At 57.1% G+C, this 22,319-nt stretch overlaps 13 protein-coding genes across 13 annotated transcripts; 6 read left to right on the plus strand and 7 right to left on the minus strand.

The window, feature by feature from the left end:
* BDY17DRAFT_263688 (DNA glycosylase) lies at positions 1-1,360 on the plus strand. Its single transcript, XM_033731873.1, has 2 exons — positions 1-154; positions 207-1,360. Exons 1-2 carry the CDS (start codon positions 60-62, stop codon positions 1,345-1,347), a joined length of 1,236 nt encoding a protein of 411 aa, XP_033592416.1. The 5' UTR covers positions 1-59; the 3' UTR covers positions 1,348-1,360.
* BDY17DRAFT_294336 (methyltransferase) lies at positions 1,361-2,272 on the minus strand. Its single transcript, XM_033733129.1, has one exon. It carries the CDS (start codon positions 2,198-2,200, stop codon positions 1,370-1,372), a length of 831 nt encoding a protein of 276 aa, XP_033592417.1. The 5' UTR covers positions 2,201-2,272; the 3' UTR covers positions 1,361-1,369.
* BDY17DRAFT_294337 (acetylornithine deacetylase/succinyldiaminopimelate desuccinylase-like deacylase) lies at positions 2,266-3,952 on the minus strand. Its single transcript, XM_033733130.1, has 2 exons — positions 2,652-3,952; positions 2,266-2,598 (listed from the first exon to the last, which is right to left on the minus strand). Exons 1-2 carry the CDS (start codon positions 3,831-3,833, stop codon positions 2,446-2,448), a joined length of 1,335 nt encoding a protein of 444 aa, XP_033592418.1. The 5' UTR covers positions 3,834-3,952; the 3' UTR covers positions 2,266-2,445.
* Positions 3,953-4,688: 736 nt separating this feature from the next.
* Positions 4,689-5,069, minus strand: BDY17DRAFT_322659 (uncharacterized protein; the record flags this gene model as incomplete). Its single annotated transcript, XM_033736853.1, has 2 exons — positions 4,689-4,982; positions 5,037-5,069. 2 exons carry the CDS (start codon positions 5,067-5,069, stop codon positions 4,689-4,691), a joined length of 327 nt encoding a protein of 108 aa, XP_033592419.1.
* A 246-nt stretch (positions 5,070-5,315) lies between these two features.
* On the plus strand, positions 5,316-6,068 carry BDY17DRAFT_309142 (telomere stability and silencing-domain-containing protein; the record flags this gene model as incomplete). Its single annotated transcript, XM_033735292.1, has 1 exon — positions 5,316-6,068. One exon carries the CDS (start codon positions 5,316-5,318, stop codon positions 6,066-6,068), a length of 753 nt encoding a protein of 250 aa, XP_033592420.1.
* Positions 6,069-6,442: 374 nt separating this feature from the next.
* Positions 6,443-7,141, plus strand: BDY17DRAFT_112590 (uncharacterized protein). Its single transcript, XM_033729230.1, has 2 exons — positions 6,443-6,491; positions 6,542-7,141. Exon 2 carries the CDS (start codon positions 6,595-6,597, stop codon positions 7,072-7,074), a length of 480 nt encoding a protein of 159 aa, XP_033592421.1. The 5' UTR covers positions 6,443-6,491; positions 6,542-6,594; the 3' UTR covers positions 7,075-7,141.
* Positions 7,142-8,159: 1,018 nt separating this feature from the next.
* On the plus strand, positions 8,160-8,828 carry BDY17DRAFT_309143 (uncharacterized protein; the record flags this gene model as incomplete). Its single annotated transcript, XM_033735293.1, has 3 exons — positions 8,160-8,377; positions 8,433-8,583; positions 8,643-8,828. 3 exons carry the CDS (start codon positions 8,160-8,162, stop codon positions 8,826-8,828), a joined length of 555 nt encoding a protein of 184 aa, XP_033592422.1.
* A 108-nt stretch (positions 8,829-8,936) lies between these two features.
* On the minus strand, positions 8,937-9,983 carry BDY17DRAFT_322662 (uncharacterized protein; the record flags this gene model as incomplete). The annotated part of the gene is made up of 2 exons (XM_033736854.1): positions 8,937-9,276; positions 9,337-9,983. The coding sequence occupies 2 exons, from the start codon at positions 9,981-9,983 to the stop codon at positions 8,937-8,939; spliced, it is 987 nt and encodes a 328-aa protein (XP_033592423.1).
* A 199-nt stretch (positions 9,984-10,182) lies between these two features.
* On the plus strand, positions 10,183-11,586 carry BDY17DRAFT_338602 (uncharacterized protein; the record flags this gene model as incomplete). Its single annotated transcript, XM_033737962.1, has 2 exons — positions 10,183-10,513; positions 10,688-11,586. Exons 1-2 carry the CDS (start codon positions 10,474-10,476, stop codon positions 11,584-11,586), a joined length of 939 nt encoding a protein of 312 aa, XP_033592424.1. The 5' UTR covers positions 10,183-10,473.
* A 49-nt stretch (positions 11,587-11,635) lies between these two features.
* Positions 11,636-12,187, minus strand: BDY17DRAFT_316019 (acyl-CoA N-acyltransferase; the record flags this gene model as incomplete). The annotated part of the gene is made up of 1 exon (XM_033735975.1): positions 11,636-12,187. One exon carries the CDS (start codon positions 12,185-12,187, stop codon positions 11,636-11,638), a length of 552 nt encoding a protein of 183 aa, XP_033592425.1.
* A 473-nt stretch (positions 12,188-12,660) lies between these two features.
* Positions 12,661-14,265, minus strand: BDY17DRAFT_294348 (uncharacterized protein). Its single transcript, XM_033733131.1, has 2 exons — positions 13,229-14,265; positions 12,661-13,169 (listed from the first exon to the last, which is right to left on the minus strand). Exons 1-2 carry the CDS (start codon positions 13,785-13,787, stop codon positions 12,898-12,900), a joined length of 831 nt encoding a protein of 276 aa, XP_033592426.1. The 5' UTR covers positions 13,788-14,265; the 3' UTR covers positions 12,661-12,897.
* A 3,989-nt stretch (positions 14,266-18,254) lies between these two features.
* Positions 18,255-19,225, minus strand: BDY17DRAFT_112661 (uncharacterized protein). The gene is made up of 2 exons (XM_033729231.1): positions 18,814-19,225; positions 18,255-18,744 (listed from the first exon to the last, which is right to left on the minus strand). The coding sequence occupies exons 1-2, from the start codon at positions 19,077-19,079 to the stop codon at positions 18,510-18,512; spliced, it is 501 nt and encodes a 166-aa protein (XP_033592427.1). The 5' UTR covers positions 19,080-19,225; the 3' UTR covers positions 18,255-18,509.
* Positions 19,226-20,481: 1,256 nt separating this feature from the next.
* Positions 20,482-21,055, plus strand: BDY17DRAFT_112697 (uncharacterized protein). Its single transcript, XM_033729232.1, has one exon. The coding sequence runs from the start codon at positions 20,642-20,644 to the stop codon at positions 20,936-20,938; it is 297 nt and encodes a 98-aa protein (XP_033592428.1). The 5' UTR covers positions 20,482-20,641; the 3' UTR covers positions 20,939-21,055.
* The last annotated feature ends 1,264 nt before the right edge of the window (positions 21,056-22,319 follow it).

The raw sequence follows: 22,319 nt of genomic DNA on the forward strand, positions 1-22,319 counted from the left end.
CCCTCTTTCTCCTTCATCACTCCTTTGATTCCGCCTGTCTTACCATTTAGTACAACACCATGGGCGCCATCAACCTTGCCGAATGGCAAAAGCTGCCTGTCAGTCTGGCCGAACTATGCATCAACACCACCCTGCGCTGCGGCCAGTCCTTCCGGTAGGCATCCCCACCACCTCCCTACGTCGCCACATTGCTGATGATCTTGTAGATGGCGCAAAGACGACGCCGGCGTGTGGTCCATTGCCCTCCATTCCCGCATCCTCTCCCTCCATCAAGACCCCGACTACCTGTACTACCGCTCCATTCGACCCTCCACCTTACAAGCACCACCCACGCCACCCGCCTCGCAGCCCCCTTCAATCCCCGATGATGCAGACGACGACACCCACCAATTACTCCAGCACTACTTCAACCTCTCCCCCAATCTCACCGAGCTCTACCGCCAATGGTCGTCAGCCGACGCCAACTTCGCCAAAAAGGCGCCCAAATTCACCGGCGTGCGCATCCTCAAGCAAGACGCGTGGGAGGCGCTCGTCGGCTTCATCTGCAGCAGCAACAACAACATTGCCCGCATCTCGCAAATGGTGCACAAGCTGTGCATCCACTACGGTCCGCTGCTGGGTTACTTGAACGGCGAGCCGTACCACGATTTCCCCGTCCCCCTGGCGCTGGCGAAAGATGGGGTGGAGGCGCATTTGCGTGCGCTGGGGTTCGGGTATCGCGCGAGGTATATTCACCAGACGGCTATGATTGTCGCGGCCAAGCCGGAGGGTTGGCTAGACTCGCTGCGTAATCCGGAGTCTCCTATCCTCGGACAGAAAGCTACATCCGCAGGCGAATGGAAAGCAGAAGGTCGAGACGGGTACCGCGCCGCTCATGAAGAACTCCTCACATTGCAAGGCGTTGGTCCCAAGGTGGCGGACTGCGTGTGCCTGATGGGTCTTGGCTGGGGAGAAGCGGTCCCGGTCGACACGCATGTTTGGCAGATTGCCCAGCGCGACTACAAGTTTGGCAAAGGGAAGCATGCTAGCTTGACGAAGGCGACGTATGATGCTGTTGCGAGCAAGTTTCGTGGCTTGTGGGGGAAAGAGGCTGGGTGGGCGCATTCGGTGCTTTTCACCGCGGATTTGAGGGCGTTCTCTGAGAGGCTAGTGGGGAAGGTGGAGGAGGTGAAGGATGAGGTGGAAGTGAAAGTGGAGGAAGAGAGCGGAGACACGATCGTCGAGGATGTGGAGAGAAGTGTCAAAGTATTGGACAAGCGGGTGAAGCGCGAACGAGAAGACGGCGAGCAACAGCTGCTAGAAGTGGAAGAGAAGAAGACAGTGAAGCGTAGAAGACGACTAAGATAGTCAAATACACACAACATCCTCCTCACGCCTTCTTCCTCGCAACAGCCCTCAACCGACAATACCCCATCCACCGCGACCCATCCTCGCCCCTCGTAACGACAGGCTCAAGCACGGTACAAATCTCCCTCGCCACCGCATCTCTCTTCCCATCCTCCACCGCATCCAGAAACTGCGCACACATCAACCGCACCCACCCCTCCAATCCAGCCCCGGAACCTCCACTCTCCGCCGTCAGCTTCGTAGGCCGATACTCCAGCTCGCACACCTCGACTTCAAACCCGGCTTTCTCCAGCGCGCCGCGCATCCAGTCCGGACTAGGGAAGAACCAGGGTGATGCCTCGTAGGCTTCCGCCACGGGCACGCCGGCGTGGATCAAAGCGGAGATTGCGGCGGCGTGCGCTTCGGCCACATTGCCTGCGCCGCCTTGCTCGAAGACGAATTTGCCGCCGGGTTTGAGGGCTTTGTGGACATCGGCGAAGAAAGGGTGGCGGATGGAGGGGTCGCGCAGGATCCAATGCATTGCTGCATTACTGAAGACCTTGTCCCATGAGCCGTCGATTGCGTCCGGACAACTGCTCAACTTCGAGCAGTCGACGTGCCGGTACGTGCTGTTCGGGGTGGTGTGCTTTTCCTGCGCGGTGGAGATGAAGGAGGCCGAGTTGTCGAGTCCCAATACGCGGCCTTGCGGGGCTGCGGCGGCGAGCTGGTAGGTTAGGGTGCCGTCGCCGCAGCCGAGGTCGAGGATGTGGTCGGTGGGTTGGACGTCGAGGTAGGCGACGACTTTGGACGTGAGTTGCGGGACGAAGTTGGCGGCGGAGTTGTACGCTGCTGAGGACCAGTGATCTTTGGCCATGGTGGGTGGTGTTGATTGGGCGTGCGTGTCTGGTCTACTTGGTGGGCGAAGGCAAGGGAAGTGATTGAATGGGATGGGGTGATGTCTCGCATTGGGGAATTTATATTGCTTGCACATATCATGTGAAGTCCGACATCGGCAGAGTCAGGGTCTCGCTGGACCCACTGCATTGCCTCACAGCCTTGTCTACGCACTCCCACACATGGATGTACATAGACAAGTCAAGGTCTCCGATGCCAGTCTTCCTAGATCGGTCCACCCAAATACTCCCACGCAGCAAGAGTATGGATCTTAATGATGTCCAGGAACTCCTGCGCTTTCACCCGCTCATCCACCGCCGCCATCGTCGTGGGCGACGGACCATAGCAATACGCCGGAACGCCATTGTACCGGAAATGCTGCCCAACTTCGTCAGCTCAGGACGCAAGTCGAACTGCGAAGACCAACTCACCTTGCAATCCGTGCCCCCCAGCGAACAGATCGACACCGGCGCCTCCCCACGCACCAGCTTCGCGTTCCTCTGCAACAACTCCACCATCTCATGCTCCACCGAACTCGCCGCCGGCGGATTGGTCGCTGCTTCTTGAACGGTATACGAAGCCTCAGGGAACGAAGACCGCAGCACTTCATCGATGCGCGCCAGCACAGTCTCCTTGACCAGGCCGATTGGGAGCCGAATGTCCGCTTCAAACACGCAATACGACGGGATCATGTTCACCTTCACGCCCCCGCGGATGGTGCCGATGTTCACGCTGGGCTTCAGCATGTACGCCGCCGCTCCGGGACCCATAATACCATCGGCCGTGTTCCTGACGTCCTCGCGTTGCAGGTATTTCCGAAGCTCCGGATCCATGCCTTCGGGAGGTAAGTTCTCCAGTTCTGCCAGGCGCGCAATCAACCGCGAGGCAATTCGTATCGCCCCTTCGCTCAGGTGCATAAACGCTCCATGCGCGCCCTCGCATCTGACTTCAAACGTCATCCGCAGCGATCCCCTCTCCCCGAACCGAATACTTTCCACGCCCCCCGGCTCGGCGTTCAACACACAATCGCCTTTCCACGTCTCCTTCCGCCCATCCCGCTCGAGTAGGTACCGCGTCCCATACCGCCCGCCCGTCTCCTCGTCACTCACCACCTCTAACGTGCATCGCCCTGACAGCTGCGAGCGAAAACGATGCAAGTAGCTGAACGCAATAATATCCGCCGCCGTGCCGGCTTTCATATCCACCGCTCCCCGACCATGCACGAAGTCGCCATCGACGTCGCCTGAATATGGATCACGCTGCCACTTCTCGTCCGCGTTAACGGGGAAGATGTCGATGTGTCCGTTGAAGACCAGGTTCCGTGGGTGCTCGGAGGGGCCTTCTGCATGGAATGTGCTGACGAGGTTGGGAGCGTCGGGTTTGGGCGCGATGATTTCGCTGGAGATGCCGTGCTTTTGCAGGTGTTGCTCGACAAAGGCTATGGCATCGCGCGTGTCTCCTGGGGGATTCGGAGTGGGGATGCGGATGAGAGAGGAGAGAAAGGCGAGGTGGGCGTCTTTGTCTTTGGCGAGGAGGTTGAGCAGGTCTTGCTTGGATTTCACGGGAGTCGACATGGTGGCTTGAGATGAGCGGGATTGGGTATTTTTGACCATGGTCTGTGTTGATGAGCGGAGCAACGAATTGTATGCTGTGGTTGCGAACCCAAGGAACGAGCGGCAATCAAGCGAGTTTGGAACGAATGGTAGAGATTGGGTGACATGCAATAGTAGAAGTGTAGGCGCAAGGCTATGTTCGTAGCATATTGGATGTGAGTCAATCTCAATGCTGATGATCTGCGCCCCCCCGCTTTCCGAATTCGACGACATCGGAAGCTCGCAGCCCAAGGTACGCTCTCAAACACAACACTGCAGGCCTTGAACACCGGGCCAATGGATGATCTTGTCAATAACAGGATCGAATTTGCTGTTCATTCTCGATTTGGGTTCGTAGCCTTCGGAGATACGGACTGAGCGCCCGGGCTTTCTAGAGCCAACTCCGAATCACCCTCGCTGAGCACATGATTGCAGGCATCCATTCCTGCGTGATCATCCAGCATTAGATCTTCGCTTTCTTATCCAGGTGCTCTGTTAGCATTTGGATGCTTTGCTTTATGATCCCAAGACCCTCGATCTTTGCAATCATCCGTACACACCTTAAAGCTGCGTTCTTGGGGTGAATGCAGAAAGGGCCGGAGCAGCATGTCTCTTTTCCGATGGAGTCATGAGGGGTGGGAGTTCCGTACTGGGTAGCAAGTTCGCTCATCGAAGGAAGAGGAGCCGCCAAGTCTGCTGTCAAACCCATGGAAGCGGCCGGATCGGTGGGAGTTTGTCTTGATGACGAGAGCGGCATTCTTGCAGTATCGAATCCCACTGCGAAAGACACCGTATGCGAGCCACGTATCGTCTCAGCTCCGCTCTCGGTGTCAACGTCCAGTCGCTTACACCAGTTCCTCCGAACAACCATCCACCTCATAACTTCGTCATAGACTGTGTGCGAGCCCGGCGCTCCCCAAAGACATACCCCGTCGCCGCGGGACTGAAAGAGTGGTTGGCAGGCATGGGGAAAGGCGGCCGGCGCCAGGCATCGGAGAAGAACACGGGGTGCATGATTGCGGCGTTGTAGACGGGTGGGAGATCGGCGGTAGCTGGGAGTGTTTTGTGAGGAGGCATTGCTTGGATTTGGTTGATTGGTTGTTGTTGTGTGCTTTGGGTGTAGCGGATCTGCTCTTGACAGAGGGGGTTCAGGGATTGGGGTGCTGGGGCCTGGGTACTTGTCAGTGCTGGCAACTGAAGCTGGGGGAGCTCACGTGCACTCACTCGTGGACGCGATGGTTGGAGTGAGGGGAACATGCTGCTGTGATGTACAAGGACGGCCCTTTCGGATAAGCTGCTTTTAGATTGCAAGTAGTCTGGGATGACAAAGAAGGAAGTTCATTAGAGAAGACGAAGGTGACAGTAGAATGACGCCGAGCTCGACGCCCCGCCCGCCACTCTTCGGTCACGACTTTTGACACGAAGCGTCCCGCTGACTGACATCGCGCTTCAAGATTTGCCGTCGCTATCAACACGACACATCCTCCATCTCATTACGCAAAGATGTCGGACGCCAATCTCAACGTGCTCATCACCACCTTCGCTGGCCTCGGCCTCCCGCGTACGCTATCTCTACCCTCCCACAACACTACCCGCATCTGCGACGTGGTTGACACCCTCTACACTCGACTCCCAACTCTCAACCACCGCCTCTGCCTCACGACCACCACAAACCGCTCACTTCACGCCGACGACAACACCCCGCTCTCCAGCCTACTCTCCAATGATGATGATACCCTCCTCTCCCTGCGCCTAAGCGCACCCATCCTCGGCGGCAAAGGCGGTTTCGGCTCCCAGCTACGCGCCGCTGGCGGGCGCATGAGCAGCCGCAAAAAGCGCAACCAAGCCGACGAAAGACAAAACAGCTCGAACCGCAACCTCGACGGCCGCAGGCTACGAACCATCGATGCGGCGAAAAAACTGGCAGAGCACCTGGCCAAGAAACCCGGGATGGACGCAAAGGAGAAGGAAGACCGACGGAAGAAGTGGGAGACGGTGGTGGAGGTGGCAAACAAACGAGAAGAGGAGATTAAGAGTGGGAAGTTGGGGGCGGGCGGTGGGCGCTTGGACGCGGAGTATGTGGAGGGGAAGGAGCAGGCGGAGGATAAGACGAGGGAGGCGGTGATGAAGGCTATGAGAGAGGGGATGCTGCAGAGTGAGAGGACGGGGTCGGAGAGCTCGGTGGAGGATGTGGAGGAGGAGAGTGAGGGGGAATCGTCGGAGGATGATGACGATGACGAGGATGAATGGCGGTAGCGTTTGTTGTACGACCCTTTCACGATTGAGCGATGAAGTTTGACTGTATGCAACGCTCGCGCAGCCCTTGGCCCTGTCAACGCATCAGAGCACGGGATCCGCGCAATGACATTCCCGAGAGCGTTTCGTCTTCGAAACCCGTGGACATCGACATCATGGGCCACGTGAACGGACCAAGGCACGCCGTGTCCGAGCTCCACTCCGATCCTGATATCCTGCCACTTTGTTCGACTACGAGCTAATGCAGACTCCGGTTCTCCATGAACGCCCATTGCATACTTCACAACGCTGGCGGAGTTGCCGGACAACAAAGCAGCATGGAGCTCATGGAGTGACGGACAGCGCCTACCATCTGGAAAATAGCCGGCAAGACAGTTCCCGCCATGTCGATATTACAAAAATCTGCGAGGGAATGATTTTATTGTTTGCGTCCCTTCTTTTCCCTTGACCTTCACTCTACTCATCGTGCACAGCAGGACGAAGCCTTGTGTGCCCTGGACGATGGAAAATCTCCCCGTTCGGTAATATGCCGATATTTTCTACGTCCTGCCAGCGTCTTGTGGGATTCCACTTTACTGCAAGCGCTATCGCTATGAGGAGGCATCGTCTACACCTCCTTCTACATCCTGGTGACAACACTGCATGGAATACTAGAGCACGTCTACGGCTTCTCCCCCGGGCTCAGCGGCGCGTCTTTTGGCTCTCTCGGCATCGGTTCGACTGTTGGCATCGTACTGTCCAACATTGCGCTGGACCGCATTCATACGAGGCTACGCGAGACAACCGACGCATACCCAGAAAGTCGACTGATACCGGCGGTCATTGCCGCTATTATGATCCCCCTCTCGTTGACCCTCTACGGCTTCGCAGCAGAGCTCAAATGGCCAGTGGCACTGCTGCTTTCCGCCGCAGCGAGCCTGGGCTGCTTCTTTTCCCTCACCCTCGCGTCCCTCACCACCTACACGACCGATTCGTTCGGCCTGTACTCCGCATCAGCCATGACTAGCATCCTCACCACGCGTTGTGTCTTGGGCACTTTTCTCCCTTTGCCCATCGCTCCCCTCATACGACGGTATGGGTATGGACGTGGCTTGATGATGCCCGCAGCTTTCATCTTGGGATTGGCGGTCATTCCGATGACTATCGTACTTTATGGTCCGATCTGGCGGCAGCGTTCAAGGTATACCGATTCTCAACAAGGCTAGACACCTCTGTTGCTCTCTTGATGACAGCCTGGAGTCTCTTTCTCCGCGATGGTACCTCGATCCGCACGGGGTACCTCGGGGCTTCGGCTGGCGCAGCATTTTCCGGACGCCACCCACGCAGTACAGTACGAAGCGACGGAAGTAAGATCGACGTAGCCGTCGCTAGCCACGCCGTGCATAAGGTATGCTGCGCTGGTGTCTGCGCCATGCACTTGCATCTCTAGATACGTACTCCGTAGAGCGGCAGTGAATGGCTTTCTGCCCATGAGGTCAGGCCTCTGATTGTCAATCATTCATCCCTATCGAATGTCTGAAGATTCCCAATTGCCAACGGACGATTGCTTACCCGAGTCCGTGTGCTGATCAAGCGTGTGGCGGCGCGCTATGTAGGAAGCTTAAAGTATGTCGCGGGGAAATTGCGGGGAGGATCCTGGACTTCTTCCTCATACGAAGACTTCATCAATGACTCTCTCCTGGTTGAACGCGATGTTGTGCGGGACTGGCTCCGCGAGTCTCTCTTCCAGTGCCCCGAGCAACGTCATCTCAATTTGACTCGAGCCATGCGCTGCCTGCACGCCCCGAGTGGCTCACAATGTCTTCGGCAAACTCCATCGTGGGTTACAGAGATCGCCCGTCCAGCTCCCGCTTCTGGCGATAGTCTCGACCTTAATGCAACTGTAACGCTTGCTAAAAACCAAGTAGTCAGGGCGCAAAGGATCTGCAGAGCGCACGGTATACGAAAGCCTCGGGCGCGGAGCGGATCTATATATCCGTCGCAACTATATGAGTGTCGTGCCCTGCCCGTCGGGAGCCTGCCTACCTGCATCACTTCACTCGATCTCTTCCACAAACCCAACCTGTCTGTCTCAATAGTAGCGAATTCACCATGCTCTTCTCCACCACTTCTCTCCTCGCCCTCGCGGCCACCGCTCTCGCTTCGCCCGCCAGAAGAGCCGAGACGGTCTGCCCCGCCGCCACGACGCTGGAATACGCACAGCGGGTCGTGTACGCCTACGCGCAGACAGCCCCGGGCGCCACGTACGCCGCCTTTGAGTCCATCCCATTCGGCGTGGGCGGGAAGAGCGGGGCTTGCACGACTGTCATGTAAGTCGTCTGTGTCCTCTATCCTTTCCACTGATGCTGATGTGATTGGCAACAGTATCCCCGACGGCACCGGCTGCCAGATCCCCGTCGGCACCACTGGTAATGGCGTCGTTCAGTTCGGCACGGAGACCCGACAAGCCTTCTCCCAAGTCACGGGACAGTACGAGACGTTCCCCAACGGCACGTCGCTGATCAGGACTAATGTCGTACGTGGCCAATCATCTTCATCCCTCAGTGAGGGACGTTGCTAACGTGCGGTAAAAAGACTCTCGGCGTGCGCAACCTCGTCCCCGTCCCGTTCACTTTCACCGGGGAGGTCTACTTAGATTTCAACTCGGACTGCGACATCTACGCTGTGCGCGCGTACGCTCAGGTCCCGACCAAGGTGCTTGAGCAGGAGTTCCAGCTGGCCGGCATCCCGATTGCGGCTTGCACTGACCTTCCCGTCTGATTCTCTGCTGGGACTTGGTGTGACAGGAATGAGCTCAATTGCAAAAGTAGTTCATACAAATCATAACCCTTTTACCCTTCCAAGTCGAGCACCACTCACCAAGGCTCCCTAATTCTTCCGCATGCGATTGTAGCCCTCGTAGATATGCCCCATGCCCGCCGCCTTCACCCGTGCCATCTCCGCGTCCCGCTCCTCCTGCTGTGTACCCCTCTTGTTAGGATTTCGCGGCCTGCTGTCGTCGAACTTCTTCCTCTCGCCTGTAATGTGCCAGCCCTTGCAGTTCTCGCGGCCGAGAGCGTGGAGCGTCGCGCGCTCAATGAGGCTGTATTGGGAGGGGTCGTCGCGGGCGAGCTGGAAGGGTTCTTTGATGGGGAAGCGGTTATTGGTGACGATGCGGACGTCGCGGTGTTTGTTGTTGACGCGCGAGTGCAGCATGAAGGGGTGTAGACTGACAGATGTGTTAGCTAGGTTTGGGAGGAGTAAGTGTGGGGGATGGGGTCTAAATCACATGTACACATCGCCTGGCTCCCCGGTCACCTCCACCCATGTGCTGGGCGGCATTTTCCGCCCTGTCCTTCGTTGGAATTGATGATGTGGTCCGTGGGGCTCTTCGCCCACTGGCCTGTACCCCGGCATCAGGCCTTCGGGGTGGTCGTAGAGATGCTGGGCCATGATGGGCAGGGCAGCGGGACAGATCATAGTCCCTCCCCCACCAGGCCGGATATCGGAGAAGATGGGCATGATGAGCAAACCCTGCTCGCCGGAGTCGAGGAAGTTCACCCGCTGCTGACCATCAACGTGCCACCGGTCAGGAGGGATATCTTGGCCCTCGCCCTCCGGCGTGCCCAGGTTGACAATAAAGCCATCGCCCCAGTTCTTGTTCTGCACGAGGCGCTCGTCGCCCACTATATCAAGCAGCGCACCCCAGGCCTTGGGCGCAAAGTCTCTGATGGGCCAGCGATTGACGGTGGGCATGTGGTTGTCTTCCACCCAGGTGGACTTGTCGGTCGGCGACATGCCGAGCCGGATCCAGACGTCTTTGGTCACGTCGGCGGCCTGCTGGCGCGTGAAGCATTTCTCGAGCTTGATCCAGCCGTGCTTGACGAAGTGGTCTGCTTGCTCTTGCGTGAGTTGGCGGAGGGGTTGGCGGGCCATGACTGCGGTTGTGCGGTGTTTGTAGGAGGCGTAGGATGGAGGTGGTTGTTTCGTTCCGCTTTATGTCGCGCAGAGTACGTGGCGGAGCATGGCGTGGCCCACTTTTACGAGGGGAAAGTCTGGGTCGGGATGACAGGCGAGCCACTGACGTCGTGCGGGATTCCACAATCTTCCTTGGACGGCCATCGTCACTCTGGATACCTCACTGCACTGGTGCTGGGAAGTAGTGGCCTAGGGAATCCAGTCCAGCAAAACACAGCCTGGGAAGGTGCGATGGAGTGCACGCCTTCATGCAGGAACGTTGATGGAGATCGATAGAGTGCATGCAGGGATGCCGCGCATTAGCGCCGTCTCCGCAAAACCTTCAACAACCTCCGCTCTCAGCCGTTCCAGGCCCAACCTTGCTCCCTCCGTGTCACTTTCCTGCATGTAAGCGACTATTTGGACGGTTTGGGTGGCCCGCTTCGCCTCTCCTCCGCAGCCTGACAGGATGGAACAAGTGGAGGAGCGCGTTCAAGCTGCCTTTGCCAGTTTGGCGCAACGCATGAAAACCCGGTGGGGACGGGCAATCACCACCATCGCCGTCGTGCTCTTCATCATCTACGTCTACACTCCGCCATCCTCGCCTCGCACTTCATCTCACCGACCACCAAATAATGTCGCCAACACTGTCTCCTCCTCTCCATCAACTAAACACTGGCCAGGCTGGCACGGTGTCAATCACCTGATCGCATTCGGCGACTCCTACACCACCACCGGCTTCCGAGTCAACGGAGAGCAACCTCGCCCGGCCAACCCCTTCGGCAACCCGCAGTACCCCGGTCTCACCACCTCCAATGGTCCCAACTGGATCGATTTTCTCACCACCACCTACAACGACACCTTCGTCAAGACCGTCAACTTCGCCTTTGGAGGCGCCACCGTCGATCAAGCCATCATTCCCCAATTCCTCCCCGCCATCAAGTCGTTCAAGGACCAGCTATTCGACTTCTACCTTCCACACTATAGTGCTGCGCCCGTCTCGTTTCCCTGGAAGGCATCCGACACTCTCTTCACATTCTTCTTCGGCATCAATGATGTCCACACAGCGATCCTCAAACCGACTCCCGGCGCCAGCACAGCGCAGATCCTGACGACGGCTGTGGCGAGATATGCCGCCTTCATCGACGTTGTCTACCACAGTGGAGCCCGCAATTTCCTCTTCATCAACGTTCCACCCGTCGAGCGAGCTCCAACGGTGACGATTAAGGGCGCGGCTGAAGTGCACGCACACGCTGAAGCCATCGTCCAGTGGAACCGCGATGTCTCTGCGCTCACAACCAATCTTACGACCACCTACCCCGACGTCACCACCTTTCTCTTCGACGCAAACAGCCTCTTTAACCAAGTCATGGATGAGCCTTGCAGTTATGAGGAGACGTGCGCTTTGGAGGACACATCGGCGTCTTGTGAGCAGTACATTCGGAACAATCCCGCGACTTGGTACTCCAAGGACCCCGCTTGCCGGTATGCGGTCGACCACTACTTCTGGCTGAACATGCTGCACCCGACGTTTCGCATCCACAACGTCACGGCGAAGTTGATTGCGCAGCAGCTGCGCTGACCATGTACTCCAACATCCTCGGATACGACGTACCAAACTTGATCTATACTCAGCTAATTCCCCTCGACCGCCTCCACTCCCCCTCCAAAATCCCCATCACCACCGAATCCACATACTCGCCCTCGCGAAACGTCGTCTCCCGCCTCCGGCCCTCATGCACGAACCCCAACCGCTCATAAAGGCGAATGGCGCCCAAATTACTCCCAAACGTCTGCAGCTCCACGCGGTGCAAATTCATATACCGGAAGCCGAAATCCAGCACCCAGTTGATCACTTCCGATCCGTAACCCTGCCCTTGGTACTGGTCCTCGATCGTGATGCCCAGGAAGCCGGCGCGGTTGTTTGCTCGCATGGCGTCGCGGCTGCCCAGGATTACCGTGCCTATCGGCGTAGGTTTGGCGAGTGCAGTAGTCCCGTCCGCCTCGGGCTTGGTTGATGCCGGCAAGCACACGACGGCGTTCAGCAGCGCTTTGGACATTTCTTCGTACATTGACTTTGCTTGCGCCGTGCCGGGTGGGGTCGGGAGGGAGTTCCAGGAGTTGAGGTAGGAGTCGGCGTCTTGCGCGAGGGTGAAGAGGTAGTCTTCGTCTTCCTTTTCCATTGCGCGGTAGATGAGGCGCGAGGAGCGCCAGGGGGAGGGTTTGGGCATCGCGATGCCTTGAGTGGAGTCTGTTTTGGTTGAGATGTGTATGGGGGGTGTGGGAGTAATTAAGTATATGTATGGTCGGAGTTGAGCACTTCGTGTGTCTTTGTCAGCTCGAGTCGCCTTATGTAAAGCCGGTAGGTGAAGTGTGTTGTTAGGCTGCGGTGTCAAAATTGAACTCCGATCGGAGTGGGGTGGCTTTGCGGAGGCCGACCATCTGGCTCCGGCTTTACTACTAATGCTGTTTGCGTCAAGACGAGGCAGGGAGATGTATAGACCACGGTGCACGACTACTAGCTTCTTCGGACAGTCTTCTTCAACAATCTCCAATGCATATGTGCAATGGAGGTTTCGGAATGGAATGTCGAAAGTAGGTGCTCTTTCACGATTGCCCTATACATATTTGCGCAGGTCTCAAGTCGGAAGTAGGGTGTCAAGACGGCATGGATTACATTCTTCGAGTCCTGCAAAAGGTAAAGATACAAACGTACATACATGAAGTCTCATCTCCGTCAACAATCTCGTAACCAATGACACTGCCCTTCTGCCGTGCCCGACGATGCGTAGGTAAGGAAAATGGGTATCACATCGCCATGTCCGCGGTAATTACACCGTGTAATGCTTCCAGTTCCCGGCCTCTGTTGACTCGATTGATCGTATTACTCGGCTTACAACAGGAGGGCAGCCATCAACGTGCCAGCGGCAAAGACCGCCGACCCGGCGAGACCATAGCTAGTGACGAAAGCAGGCGCCGCGCCGGACGAAGAGCCACTGCTGGAGCCCGTCTTTTGTGCGAGCTGCACGCCGTAGCCGGTGGTGGTGACGGTCGCCACGGTGCCGGAGGTGCTCACGGTGGTGGTGTAGGTGCTCGTCGCGGTGGTCGAGGCTGTGCAGCCTGCCCAGGTCGTCCAGTCGCTTGCCCAGCTGCCGGTCGTCCAGCCTGTGAGTACACGTTAGTATCGAGTTGCATATCTCGTATGAGGGGGTGCCAAATCTTACCGCTCCATGTGGATGCCGGACAGTCTCCGTTGTTCCACCAGCTCGTCCACGGCCCGCTTGTCCAGCTGCCACTCGAACCCCACGGTCCCCATCCGTTGCCGCCAAACGGCGCGCCATCGCTCGGGTTCCAGCCGCCACCAGCACCCCACGGCCCACCGCCCTGAGACCACGTGCCCGTCGACCACGCCGAGGGCCACGCGTTGCCACCCGAAGTCGCTGACCACGTCGCCTCGGGCGAGGCAGTCAAGGTGGTGCCGACGTTGGCGCACAGCTGCGCAATCGCCTGGTATACCTGATCTTTATCGTCGCTGCTGCACGACGAGCTGGCGAGGCCGGAGTTCAGCGTGGAGACGGTGTTCTCGCCACATAGGCAGCTGTAGGAGAAGGAGGAGCAGGTGTTGCGCGCGTTGCTGAGGGCGTCGCTGGCGCACGAGGGGAAGTTCGCAAAGCCGCCTGGGGCGCCGCCTGGTCCGCCCCAGCCTCCGCCGGAACCGCCCCAGCCTTGAGCTGCGGCGAGGGTGGTGCCTGCGAGAAGCGTTGCGGCGGTGGTGGACTTCATGTTGATGGTTGAAGTGGTGGTAGGGAAGGGGAGACTCGAGGGTGAAAGAGAGGGAGATGAGATTCGGCAGGAACGGACCTGAGGAATTCAATATTATATGTACTGTGTACAGACGTGAGAGGCTGAGTAGAAGGATGGGGCGGGTGCGCAAAGGTGGAATACGAGGGTCAAAAGGCAACGCGTCACCGCCGCCTATTCGCCGAACACGAGGGATTAGTGGGGATCGCAGGTGTCATTTGGCTCCCTTTCGCCGCCGGGACAACGAAAACGGCCAGGCTGACGGGCGGGCGAGAGATGAGATCCAGAAAAGAGGCTCCGCGGCCGGGCTATTTTTGGCGCTCGCCGCCTCCCAGCCATTCGGGAAAGGTGGGGTGGGGCCAGGGGCCTTCCTGTCCGGAAATGGCAGGCGCTTTTGGGGAGCCGGAACCTCATCTTGCCTTTTGCATCACGCGCTCACCGTTCCTGTGGTCATGCTGGGTGGAAGTCTGCAGAACAGCTCCACCCCGTACATCATACCGCCATGGCACACGCAATCCCGTGCTCCTCTTCCGAGCATCCTTCTCAGCCATCGGGATTTCATCGATGACAGATCTTCGAGGCCGTGTCTTGGCTGACGAGAACGACTCTTCCTCTGTTGGCCCCCGACTCGACGTCCGCCTGAACCCTGAACGATGCCGTTGCTAAGGCTTCCAATGCAGCGGCGGCTGGCAATATGCACGGCGTTTCACCCTGCTTTGCTAACTTTAGAGTGCTCAGCCTTGCAGCATGGTGGATCGGCAGGATGAATCGCTGCCTGCCGCTTTCGTCCGCCTCTATTCCGCACGTCAGCTCTGTGACTCGGCTTCAGCATTGCGGACAATGGAGTTGCGACAGGATCTCCGTCAGCGCTGAGCTGTGATACGCGCGGATTTACCTTGCCCAACCCAACCCGCCGGATACGCACATCGTGTTCCTGCGAGTAGCCATCGCGCCTCCGCCAGCTCACGCGATCCTGCATTCCCGCCATCCTTTAAACACAGCCCCTGAAACCGGGTGCTGTCGTTGTCGTCGTCAGCTCTCTCCGCCTTTCCGCCGACAGTTCTGTTCTCTTTGCTGCCATCCGAGATTCAGGCCTCCATCATTTACCTGAACAGTGGGTCACGCGGTGCTGAACACTCGTCCCTACCGCTGAAGCGTGATGGTCTCGTCATCCAGGCTGGAAATGGCATCCCGTCTGCAAATGCTCGCCGGCTCTCCGTTCCGACATGCTCTGCCATGCAATCAACCGTCCGGCCGCCAGAAGTGCCGTCCAGTAGTAGCCAACGGCCTGGCCAGCTGGGCACTTGCTCGTCACCGCTAAACTGGTTGTCCCGCAAGAGGAGAGAGCGTCTGGACACTCGCAGCTTGTGTTCAGTACCTTTCCTGCCTTTCTCCTCATTTCTTCGGTACTGTGTCGTCCCGCTTCCTCTTCTCTTCAATACTTCTTCGGCCTTCCTGCTGTCTCTTCAACGACATGTCATCCTGTACAAGAGCTCTCTCTTTTCTGTGCAATGAAGAAGGACAGCGCTCGTCTTGCTGGCAGACACTGGCACGTACGAGGCAAACATGGCAAGCTCCCAAGCGATTGCAGAGCCGGTATTCTTCTGCAGTATGCATGTTACGGCCTTTGTTCTCGCATGCTCTCCAAACAACACCACCCCGGGGAGGCATGCATCTGCCAGACGTGGAACCGTTTCGAAACCTGGCCTAGCCTCTCGCATCGAAGGCGCCACGATGCATGACTGCTATGATCTCTTGATGTGTGGCCATGAGATAGCCGCCTGGGTGCTGGGCTTGCGATGGTCCCGGTGCGCCAGATCGCGAGATGGTGAACGCGACGTTGCTGGCTCTCGTTAAGTCAGAAGAACCACTTCTTCTTGGATACGAGTATTCTATCGATGGCTCTTGCCGGATGCTCTAGCATTCGTTCGACCTCAACACAGTCAGCACCCTCCCACGGCGATCTCAAACCTTGCACCGTCACCACGCCGGACTCACGCTCGATCATTGCACTGCTCCGTCAAACAGGCCATGGAATTGCACCTTCACCTGTCCTGGAAAGGACCTCGAACGCGAAACGAGCACAATGCATTCACGCAGCTCGACTAGCCTTCCCGCGCCGTCGCGTCCTCGAATCAGAGACTGTCCTGCATGTGAATCCATCCTGAGACTTAAATTAAGTCTCGGGTAGCCTCCGAGTCTTGTTTTTTCTTTCCCACCACCGTCGAAATTCCGCCAACAACGTCCCACGACACCACCGAGACATACACTCCCACAACAAGACACATACAATCAAGAATACCATCATTCAGACACCATGCATTCTCCGACCAAGACAGTCATGGCCCGCGGGGGCTACGACACCACCGGAGGCTTCCAGGGGGTCAGTCGCTGTCTCACCCATCCCGAGACACATTAAGACCGCTCCGTCCGTGGACCCACGTACTGACCTCCAATAAAGGGCGCTCCTCCTGGCCAGCCTAAGCCGCAGCCCGCGGGTCCGAAGCCTCCGAAGAAATAGCAGGCGGCTCGCACCACACTCTCTCGAAGTGAGTCTGGCGCGCTTTCAAGACAACCACACCCCTAACACACAAACCTTCTCAGCACTCTCACTCTCTTCCTCTCGCAAGCACAACGATGAGACAAACACACACGGCTGGCGGGCTGCCACGTCGTGCATAGCGCGTTGGGCAGGCGCTGGGAGGGAGGATTTGCTTTCGCTAGGGTTGGAATCTCGCTTTGCTACAATTTGGGAGGTGTTTCTGGTGGGAAGATACCCCTTTCCTTCTTGTTTCTGGTCTACATAGTTGCGGGAAACAGTGTTCCGCTCCTTCTTTCTCCTTACTCAATTTGTCTCACACCATTTCTTGGCGCGGTTGCGCTTGCGGCGTTTCTTCGCGCGGCGGCTGTGGGCTGGTTTGCGTGGTCTTGGGGATGAATAAAGCAACGACGGCTACCACGCAACGCAGTGATGTGTTTCATTGATGGCAATATGAGGTGGAGATGTTTTGCCTGGCCAATAAACGCCGTTCTACCACCGCAGTGCTGTCATACAACGCGCTGAGCAGCTTGCGCGATCTCGGGGAAGGAGAAATGCTAGGAGCGTACGACACTGCACCGCAGTATGTCTCATCGTTGGCGATCCGAGGCAGAGATGGTTGAGATGGCCAGGAAACCTTGCTTGACGCACGTGGTGGTGAGATGGCAGGCGGCTGCTGGCTTGCATGGTCTCAAATAAGGCAAACATGCTTGCGGTAGTGAGCGCGCTCCCGCTGTCTCGGAGCTGGTGTTGTGATGACGGGGATGGTTTGCTCGGCCAGCAAAGCTCATTCTACGAAATCCCTGCTGACATGGGAGGCGACAGACGACTCATCCGCTCTTAGAAAGACACTACATAATGGCGGCAATAAAGGCGATTGCAAGCCCTCTCACTCCTCATATTGCAACGACACCATTGTATCAGCGCGGAGTATAATCGCATTCAAGCCGAAGCATGGCCACAAAAGGAAAGATTTGTAAGTTCTGCCCTCCACCACAGCACTGATGTGCAGTTTCGGAAGAGCAGGACAACGCGTTCGATCTTGGTGCCGGGTCAAGTCCCTCGAGACGGTGGATTTGAACTAAACGGAGCTCGCCGCTGAGAGATCAATTACGACACCATGGAGATTGGCCGTTCTTGCAGTATGTAAAGAAAAGGGAAAAGGAGAAGCCGAGTTGATGGATGTGCTGGTGGCGTGTTCTCCCTAGACGCATCATTTCGCGAAGCCGTTGTTGATGCTTTGAGAGAGAGCGTGGTGGGCGGCGTAATAAGGTGAGTCGGCAGAGGCTCATTCGCGGCAATCTCAGCTACTGACGAGGCAAGATGCATGTAGGCATGACCGTTAAAGCAGGCAGATCAACAATTACAGCGAGGAATGGCTTCAAGAGCGTTGTCATTGAGGGATCGATCGATCTACAAGGAAGCACCAACATTCATGCAGGAGAAAGAAAACGAATCGGCCTCACAGCGCAAACCTCACCCCAGCAACCCAACGCACCTCTCAGCTCGGACCACCCTCACGTGCCACCACCGCCAGAGCCCTTACATCATAGCGCACTTTCGTCAAACTTATTCTCCTTCTTCAGTTCTCTCACGTTGAAAACTATCCGAGTGCACAGGCGGCAAGCCAGATGGAGCCCACCGGGCCCATCATAGTGCGAGTACGCGCTGCCTTTCGCGACTACGCACGGCTGGGTGAGTGGCCTGGGGAGATCGGCTGCGCCGTGCTCCCCCTCACCTGAATTGTGAGAACCAGATCCCGGTGAGCGGCTGAGCGCGTTCTCCATCGCTCAGTCTGCCGTCGTGGACTCACATAGATTGAATGCAACTGTTGGGTAGTACACGGAGGGCAGTTGACGCTCGGGAGTGAAGGACCGTTCATACCCATTCTTGACGTGTTCCGGAGCTTTGAGCGAACATTTCTTTGTTGGTAGGTTGCTGTGTAGTGAGGTGTTATCGATACCTGACTGTTCACGACGGTAATGTGATCCAGCCGATGGCGAGTGCGACTGTTATTCATAAGCTGCATCACGAGCATAGAGCGAAGGAACACCGCAGAGGCACAGGCTTGAACCGCGACGGTGCAGACACAAAGCCTACACGCGCAGGTCAGGAGTTTGTATAACTTCCACCCATTCATTCCTGTGTCTTCCTCTTTCCCTTACTCACGAAGGCTCATCCCACACGTCCACGAGCCAGTTCACATCGACAGCACTCATCATCTTCCGCACTCCCTTCCACCCGTACTTCATCTCCTTCCACTTCACGCCCATCTCTTTCGCGCTTTGGACCATCTTGAAGACTCCCAAGACAGCTTCGGCCTTTGCACTTCGGTCGTGGAAGGTGGGAGCGGTGACTTTGCCTTCGTGGAAGAGCTTCAGCCAGTCGAGGAGGTTGGGCCTGCGAGGTGGAGGCGGTTGGTTAGCATTTGTCTCTTGATGGCGCGCCAACGGCAGTATGCCGACTTACCAGTCCGCAATAAGCTCCACATCGTAATCGATGACTCCGACGAATGGCTTGTCTTCGCGGGGTGCATCGGCGAGATACTTGATCGTGAACGCCACCATTTCCTTCTGCAAGGCGCTCATGCCGGGCACGCGGAAGCGGTCGACGCCGTTGACCAACGTTTCGAAGACTTTGGCAGGGATGAAGTGCAAAGCGCGAGAATCATAGGCGATGCGGGCATGCACCGAGTCGAACAGCGTGCCTTCTTGTGCACCGCCATCTGTACCCATCCAGCTTGAAGGAATCGCGTTGTCCTGCTCCACCTCTTCTTCCACTTCCTGCAACCGGACGCGCTCTTGCTTCTTCAACCATGGCAGCACAGCTTTGATGTCGAATTCGCGCACTTGCACGGTGAAGTCGTTTTGGTTGTAGAAGATTGGACGCGCTTCTTGGCGAATTGCATGGCAGACTTGCAGCAAGCTGGGCTCTTGGCTGAGTTCGGTATCTTGTGCGCAGACGAGGATTGGTTTGGAAGCAACGATAGCCAGACGGAAGATCTCTTTGCGGACGTTCGATGGAAGGTTCAGGAGGTTGGGAGAGGAAGATTGTTGGAGGCCGAGGTTGTGGACACGCTGGATGGAGGAGTCAGTAGATCTCCGTGGGTAGGTGGATGGAGGAAAGTGATGATACGTACGGACAATCCGGGGCGCTGCTTGCTGGAGTTCTCGGCTTGACGGAGGGTGAGGATTGTCCAGTCGTCGACTGGGATGGGAGTTGCCGTTGTCGTGGAGCAATTTGATGCCTCCCGCTTGAGCCGAAACCACTCCATCGTTGCTGAGGTTCACGCGCTCTGCCAAACGTCGTACTGCTACCAAACGATGAGGGTGCAAGGGATGTCTGGGTGTATTGGAAGCATAGCGACTTCACCCAAAGCCATCCTTCCAAAGGTGTTGTTCGCCCATATGTGAATGCGCGGCTTCACGAAATCCCATGTCTTCGATCTCGAATGGAAGCTCGACTCCAACGCGTTATACTCGAGGCTGTGAATGCGGATTTTGTCACTCACGCATCGCAGGGCATATTGTCGAGCGTTTAGAGAGGGAAGAGATGAGGTTGGAGCAAGGTTGAGGATAGCTCCATTCCCGCCCAATCAAGGTGGAGAATTCGGCTTGGCCGGAGTGGAGTAATCTTGCTGGGAAGCTGCAAATTCCCATCTCGGTCCATTCGATCTTCTGTCTCTTGTATCAGCGCACACAATAAAAGCGCAGACCCTTCTGCCTCGACTCGATGAGGTTTGTGGCACCGAAGATGGTTCGTCTGGACAGCAAACGCTGCTGTCGCCTGCGTGGCAGAGTCGCGGACGATGCTGGTCCTCACTTCGTCCCTTCCTCCCGACCGCCGTGATTTGCTGGCCATTCGCGCCCTTGTGCCTCTTGTCGAGTCCAGGAAGTGTCCGAGATAGCGTTCCGATCCTTCGGCACGATGACGGCCTGGGTCAATTCCAAATCCTTCGTTCCTCCGCTGGACCGGCATGCGTAGCTTGCCATCCCTTGCGGCGCGTGCGTCTTGTTCGCGTATTGCACATTCCTCCCGCCGTCCGAGTCAACCACTTTGCCCTTGGTGTTCTTGCCATGTCCTGCACGGACGCCTCGAGATCTTTGGTGACCTGCGTATAGAAGCGCCTGGCCGAAGAGCTCTCGAGTCGTGACCGCCTTCCCATCGAAGCACCGCCGTGTCGACGTGGTCGAAGTTCCTCGCCTTATTGATCACCACCTGCGCTGGGCTCATGAACTCCAGCGGTTGAACGCGCCGAATCTCCGGTTGACGAGGCCGAGTCGGCAACGATTGGGGGATGCGTGTCGCCTGGAGTCTGGTTCTGGTAATGCGACACGAAGGATTCGCCCTCAATCTCCGATCTGCTTTTTGCTCTGGATGTGCTTCGAGGATGAACACTTCTTCGCTCAGACCGCGTCGTCGCTCCACCCAATACTTGTCAGTCGTGCAGCTGAGTGGAAGCGTTCTGCCCGCATCTCCGGCGTGTCGTTGCGGTGAAGGTGTGCATGCTTCAAAGCGCGTTGTCGACTGTGGAGGAATCAATCTCGGTCGCGATCGAAGATCATGGACGGCGAGACGCGTCAAGCTGCTCTGAACTCGAAGTGAAGAGTCATCGCCGCGGCTGTTGGATGTCACCGACTTGGAGGGAGCCACGCAGGCCTTGAAGGTGGTTCGAGAGGCGTTGATGGCGCTGTTGTGAGACTTCGCGACTCGCTGGAGTGGATGAGTGCGCGTTCTTCAGCGGATTGCGACCGGCAAACCTGGTGCTATCAGATGTCGTGGCAAGGAGGAGGATGCGGAGCTCGTCAACGCGTACCTTGACATGAAAATTAGAAGGGGACACGGGCTCGCCTTCGCCCACGCTGCGCGTAGGACACGTTGGGAGTGAAAGTCGAGGATGCGTGCGAGAAGGACTGCAAGTCGCAACGCCAAACACGAAGCCAAGCGTTGAAGCCGCGCCCGCTGCCAATCCAACGCCCAGCGGAGACAGTTCGAACACGACCAAAAATGTCTGCTGCCATCCACCCGAGGCGGCAAAAATCGTTCAATCGGAGAAATGGATTGATGTGTAGGAGCAAGAGATTGTCAGGAGGCTTTTGGGCAATAATTGATCCGGCACGAATTGATATCGTCGATCGAACGTTCCAAGCGCTTCCCTCACCTCCTCCTGGCTGACGACGATGGTCATTAAATCCCTTCACCTCCACCCAACGCCGCCCTCAACGATGCAAAACGCGAGGGGATCCTCGAGCTAGGACTCCAAGCCCGCAGGACGAGCCATCAAAGAGCGAAAAAAAGAGGGCCCGAAGGCATTTTGCTCGGTCTCCCTGGGGCTGACCGCTAAGGGCATGGCACAAACCAGTGTCGATCTGAGACTCAGCGGCGGGGCTCGAACCCGCAACTTACCATCACCACCCGCACCACCACACGCTTAAGAAAGTTTGTACATACCTCGTTGCTCAACACCTTTATCGGACCACCACAACTGTGCATCCGGAACTTGCTGAACAACACGCGCGGGAAATTCAATATGTGTCCCCTTTTACCACCGGCTGCCGCTCATTATTTGCCGCGCCATTCGCACCATTTGGTCGCCCGCGCGGTGCACAATTGCCGCGCCGCGGATGTTCATTCGCACTCGCGATATGGAGGCGGAACATTCAACTACAACAACCACGCGAGGGTAACTTGGTCAATTGAGGAAGTGAATCGATATCTATCTTGACGATCTGCACTCTCTTCCGTGCAATTCAGTCACCTGGTGCGAAATGGTCACGTTCTTCCCGCCTTGTGTTGATTGCACGCGCGTAGCGGTGCGGAAGTTCATTCTCCTCCGCCCCTTCATTGCAGCTGCAAGGCCTCTGCTTCACTCGCCGAGACCACCTGCCCGAGTGAAGGAGTTCCATCCACTTGACTGCCTGAGCCATCCTCATTGCGTCCCTCGGTTGGAAGTTGATTGCACGAGCGAGACGGCG

The sequence above is a fragment of the Neohortaea acidophila genome, assembly GCF_010093505.1.
Source record: "Neohortaea acidophila strain CBS 113389 unplaced genomic scaffold BDY17scaffold_3, whole genome shotgun sequence".
NCBI classification, from domain to species: Eukaryota; Fungi; Ascomycota; class Dothideomycetes; order Mycosphaerellales; family Teratosphaeriaceae; genus Neohortaea; species Neohortaea acidophila.

Coding starts and splice junctions, on each gene's coding strand:
- BDY17DRAFT_112661 (XM_033729231.1), bottom strand. CDS start 19,079: ATGGGTACAGATGGCGGTGCACAAGAAGGCACGCTGTTCGACTCGGTG. Junction 18,745..18,813: donor GTGGAGCTTATTGCGGACTG/GTAAGTCGGCAT, acceptor TCCACCTCGCAG/GCCCAACCTCCTCGACTGGC.
- BDY17DRAFT_263688 (XM_033731873.1), top strand. CDS start 60: ATGGGCGCCATCAACCTTGCCGAATGGCAAAAGCTGCCTGTCAGTCTG. Junction 155..206: donor CGCTGCGGCCAGTCCTTCCG/GTAGGCATCCCC, acceptor ATGATCTTGTAG/ATGGCGCAAAGACGACGCCG.
- BDY17DRAFT_294348 (XM_033733131.1), bottom strand. CDS start 13,787: ATGAAGTCCACCACCGCCGCAACGCTTCTCGCAGGCACCACCCTCGCC. Junction 13,170..13,228: donor TCCGGCATCCACATGGAGCG/GTAAGATTTGGC, acceptor GTGTACTCACAG/GCTGGACGACCGGCAGCTGG.
- BDY17DRAFT_112590 (XM_033729230.1), top strand. CDS start 6,595: ATGCCGATATTTTCTACGTCCTGCCAGCGTCTTGTGGGATTCCACTTT.
- BDY17DRAFT_294337 (XM_033733130.1), bottom strand. CDS start 3,833: ATGGTCAAAAATACCCAATCCCGCTCATCTCAAGCCACCATGTCGACT. Junction 2,599..2,651: donor TGGGGGGCACGGATTGCAAG/GTGAGTTGGTCT, acceptor GAAGTTGGGCAG/CATTTCCGGTACAATGGCGT.
- BDY17DRAFT_112697 (XM_033729232.1), top strand. CDS start 20,642: ATGCGTGTCGCCTGGAGTCTGGTTCTGGTAATGCGACACGAAGGATTC.
- BDY17DRAFT_294336 (XM_033733129.1), bottom strand. CDS start 2,200: ATGGCCAAAGATCACTGGTCCTCAGCAGCGTACAACTCCGCCGCCAAC.